The 4,776-nt window shown below is 47.1% G+C and overlaps 1 protein-coding gene across 1 annotated transcript; it reads left to right on the top strand.

Annotated features, from left to right (window-relative positions):
• Window positions 1–399: 399 nt before the first annotated feature.
• LOC139835839 (uncharacterized) lies at window positions 400–1,032 on the top strand. Its single transcript, XM_071825712.1, has one exon. The coding sequence runs from the start codon at window positions 400–402 to the stop codon at window positions 1,030–1,032; it is 633 nt and encodes a 210-aa protein (XP_071681813.1).
• The last annotated feature ends 3,744 nt before the right edge of the window (window positions 1,033–4,776 follow it).

Genomic DNA, 4,776 nt, shown 5'->3' on the forward strand with positions numbered 1-4,776 from the left:
ATTTAATGTTTACGTGTATGCCATGCAGGAAACTAAGCGAGGCATCCCCATCACCTTCCTGACCAGGTATAGGTCAGGTGGCACGCCCTTGCACTTCGCATCGCCGCGTGTGACCAGAAGAGCATTGCGGGCCGTCGCTCGGAGGGGTCTCAGCCAGCCGCAGCTCTAGGCTCTTCCCGGCTCTACAGTGTTGACAAGCCGCTGCCCGCCGGTGGGTTTTGGCAGTCAACAATCCTCCAATCCCTATCCTCTGAAGTACTTCCACATGTTCAGAGGATCGAGCACGCCGCCGGAGTCTGGCAGGCCATCGAGGAGATGTTCGCCTCTTAAAGAGAGTCCAAGATCACGAATCTGAGGATCGCCCTGGCGAATACGAAAAAGAACAATGATTCTACTGCAATGTTCCTCGCCAAGATGCAGGTGATCGTCGATGAGCTTGCCTCTGCAGGCTGTCCGGTGCCCACACGCGAGCATGTATCTTTCATCCTCGCCGGCCTCGGATCCAGTTACAATTCGCTGGTTGCCGCTCTCGGCGTCGTCACGACTCCAATCTCCCTGCCACAGCTTTATGCCCAGCTCCAAGCCTACGATGAGCGTCAAGCCATGCTCACCGGTCCGTCGGAGATGACCTTCGAGACCAGCGCCAACGTCGCCTCTCGCCAACAGCGGCAGTACGGGCAACAACAGACTAGCCGCAACCGCGGTGACCGCGGTGACCGCGGTGATCGTCGTCCTGAGCGTCGTGATGACAGCCGCGCCTACACCAACTATCCTGATGATCGTTCCCAGCAGGCTGGGCGTGGCAGTGGACGTTCACAAGGGGGAGGCCGTGGTCGCCGTCGTACCACGCCATGGGTGGATGTGACATGCCAAATCTATGGCCGTGATGGTCACCCTACCAAGGATTGCTGGTACCGCTGGACTGATGCTGATGATGACTCGTTTGAAGGCAAAGGAACTCATGCATATGGCATTGACACAAACTGGTACTCCGACACCGGTGCAACTCATCACATCACAAGCGAGCTCTGACACCGGTGCAACTCATCACATCACAAGCGAGCTCACCAATTTGACTGTTCGAGACAACTATCAAGGCTCTGACAAGGTCAACACTGCAAACGGGCAAGGTATGAAAATTTCCCATGTTGGTCATTCTATTGTTCATCATCCTGCTCGAAATTTCCATATTCGCAACATTCTTCATGTTCCCTCCGCCTTTAAAAATTTGCTCTCCATACATCGTTTCACCCTTGATAATGGTGTCTATATAGAATTTCATCCGTTTTTCTTTTTGATCAAGGATCAGGTCACACAAGCAGTTCTTCATAGAGGCAGATGTGTTGGTGGACTGTATCCTTTCATCTCATCTTTGGTGTCTCCCCAGGATTCAAAGCATGCTTTCATCGTCGTCAAGCCCTCACAAGACAAGTGGCATAGTCGTCTAGGTCATCCATCTCTAGTTATTGTTAAACAAGTTGTTAGCAAAAATAATCTTCCTTGTAGTAGTCAGTCTTCCTTAGAGTCTATTTGTGATTCTTGTCAGCAAGCCAAAAGTCATCAATTACCTTACCCTATTTCCACCAGTGTATCTTCATCCCCTTGACAATTAGTGTTTACTGATGTATGGGGTCATGCACCTACCTCTGTTGGTCGCCATAACTATTATATAAGCTTTATTGATGATTATAGTAAATTCACCTGGATCTATTTACTCAAAAAGAAGTCTGATGCGTTTGATGCCTTTGTCAATTTTCAAAAACTTGTTGAAAGGAAACTTGATCGAAAGATCCTGACTGTGCAGTCTGACTGGGGGAGAGTATGTTAAGCTCAATTCTCTCTTTCAGTCTCAAGGCATCTCTCATCTGGTCTCTTGTCCTCATGCTCACCAGCAAAATGGTGCTGCCGAACGCAAACACCGTCACATTGTCGAAGTTGGATTGTCTCTTCTTGCCCATGCTCATATGCCTTTGAAGTTTTGGGATGAAGCATTTCTCACTGCCACCTATCTGATTAATATGCTACCTAGCAAAGTTATTCATAATGACACTCATGTGCATCATTTGTTTGGTACTCAACCAGACTATAAATCTATGCGTGTGTTTGGTTGTGCCTGTTGGCCCAATCTTCGTCCATATAATCAACGCAAACTTGCTTTTCGATCCAAGCAATGTGTGTTTCTAGGGTATAGCCCTCGACATAAGGGAGTTAAGTGTCTAGAGGTTGCCACGGGACGTGTCTATATCTCTCGTGATGTGGTTTTTGATGAGGCTGTGTTTCCTTTCCAAAATCTTCACCCAAATGCCGGTGCTCTCCTCCGTAGTGAAATCCTATTACTTGATCCATCTCTTGTAAATTTTGAGCAAGGGGGTGACAATACTAATGACTCACGTGTGGACAATTTTCATACTAATCCCGCTTTGAGGTCTCCTTGTTGTGCTCCTCAGGCTACTACAGGTCCTCAGCTGGCTGCAGGAGAAAATTTGGCTCAAAACGGACAAGATTTGACTGAAAACAGCTCACATGAAATATTGGCAGAAGAAGACAACAGCACAGAACACGGTGCTGATTCGGCATCGTCCTCGGATCGCGCGTCGTCGGATCACGCGCCGACAGCCTCAGATTCTGCGTCGGCTGCCGTGCATTCCCACTCGTCACGGGCGCGTGGTGGCCACGCTGGGCCCTCGCGTGCGACAGGGTCAGCCGGATCTTCTGCGCAGCACTCGCCCTCGCCACGGTCACATCCCACAGCCACAGCGGAGTCCGCAGGATCGCCTGTAACGCGCGGGACCAGCTCAGCAACAGCAGGTGATTCTCCCAGCTTGCCTACCTCCGGATCTTCTGCGCCCTCTCTCGCTGAGGATCGCGCTGTGCAGCAGGAAAATGTTCGTAGGACTACACGCCCTCGACAGCCTCGCAAATATACAGATGGTACAATACCATGGTGTCACTCGTCTACAGTTGCTGCTGAACCGAAAAATGTTCAAGATGCTCTGGCAATTCCGGAGTGGAAGGAAGCTATGGATGAAGAGTATGGTGCTCTTATGCGTAATAACACTTGGAAGCTTGTTCCTCCATGCTCAGGTGTTAATATAGTTGACTGCAGATGGATATATAAAATCAAACAAAAGGCTGATGGAACAGTTGACAGATATAAAGCTCGGCTAGTTGCAAAAGGTTTCAAGCAGAGGTTCGATATTGATTATGAGGACACATTTAGTCCAGTTGTTAAAATTGCAACTGTCAGATTAGTTCTCGCTGTTTCTGTTTCACGGGGATGGAGTTTGCGACAGTTCGATGTTAAGAACGCGTTTCTTCATGGTGTTCTCGAAGAAGAGGTCTACATGCGACAACCTCCTGGCTATGAAGACATGGGGAAGCAGAATTATATTTGCAAACTTGAAAAGGCGATGTATGGACTTAAACAGGCACCTAGGGCTTGGTATGCCCGGTTGAGCTCTCAGCTTGTTAAGCTTGGGTTTGTTGCTTCAAAATCTGATACATCACTGTTTATATATTGCAAGCGTCATATCACCATCTACATGCTCATATATGTTGATGATATTATTGTGGCTAGTTCTTCAGAGCATGCAACTCAGGCGCTGTTAAAAGATCTCAGCAAAGAATTTGCACTAAAGGATCTCGGTAATCTTCATTATTTTTTGGGCATTGAAGTTCATCGAGTTGCAGATGGATTGCTCCTTAATCAATCAAAGTATGCTCAAGATGTCCTAAAACGTGCTGGTATGAAACAGTGTACAGGTGTTTCTACACCCTTGTCATCTTCTGAAAAGATCACTGCACATGAGGGAGATTTGTTAGGCCCGGAAGATGCTACTAGCTATCGGAGTATGGTTGGTCCTTTACAATATCTTACTCTTACTCGGCCTGATATAGCATATGCAGTAAATAAGGTGTGTCAATATCTGCATGCACCCACTACAGTTCATTGGAAAGCTGCTAAGAGAATACTGCGTTATATCAGTGACACAATGGACATAGGTTTGACTTTTATGGTGTCAAGTTCTACACTATTGAGTGCTTTCTCTGATGCAGACTGGGCTGGTTGTGTTGATGATCGTCGCTCCACTGGAGGATTTGCTGTGTTTTATGGACCCAACTTGGTTTCGTGGAGTGCTAAGAAGCAAGCAACTGTTTCCAGGTCCAGTACTGAAGCTGAATATAAAGCTGTGGCTGATGCTACAGCAGAGATGATGTGGATGAAGTCCTTGCTTGCAGAACTTGGCGTCAAATTGAATCAAGCACCCTATCTTTGGTGTGACAATTTGGGAGCGACATATCTTTGTGCTAATCCAGTGTTTCATGCACGTGCCAAGAACATTGAGATAGATTTTCATTTTGTCCGAGAGAAGGTTAGAAGGAAACAGTTAGAGATTCGGTTCATTCCGTCTAGAGATCAGTTGGCAGATGGTTTTACTAAACCACTTCCTGTAATAACGTTTCTTGAGTTTAGACATAATCTCAATTTGTCTAAGTTGTGATTAAGGGAGGGTATTAGAGATAGAGTTACACTCGGTTCATGTAATGAACCGTACACGTTACAAACACCTGTAAAACCTTCTATATATAATGAGATACTTGGGGCTCGGTGATTCAACCGAGTAGACCTATTCAATCTACATGTTCTACGTTTTACAGTGGGCACTGGAGCTGACCCAACGTGAGAGCTTGCGGGGTGTCAAGTTTTATGCATCGTTTGTCCAGAGGGAGCGCGTAGCTCTGCATGTAGTTCAAGGTGTAAATCATGTGCAATCA

This window comes from Lolium perenne, chromosome 2 (genome assembly GCF_019359855.2).
Source record: "Lolium perenne isolate Kyuss_39 chromosome 2, Kyuss_2.0, whole genome shotgun sequence".
NCBI lineage: Eukaryota > Viridiplantae > Streptophyta > Magnoliopsida > Poales > Poaceae > Lolium > Lolium perenne.

What these genes read in the sequence shown, in the direction of transcription:
- LOC139835839 (XM_071825712.1), top strand. Translation starts at nt 400, where the DNA reads ATGTTCCTCGCCAAGATGCAGGTGATCGTCGATGAGCTTGCCTCTGCA.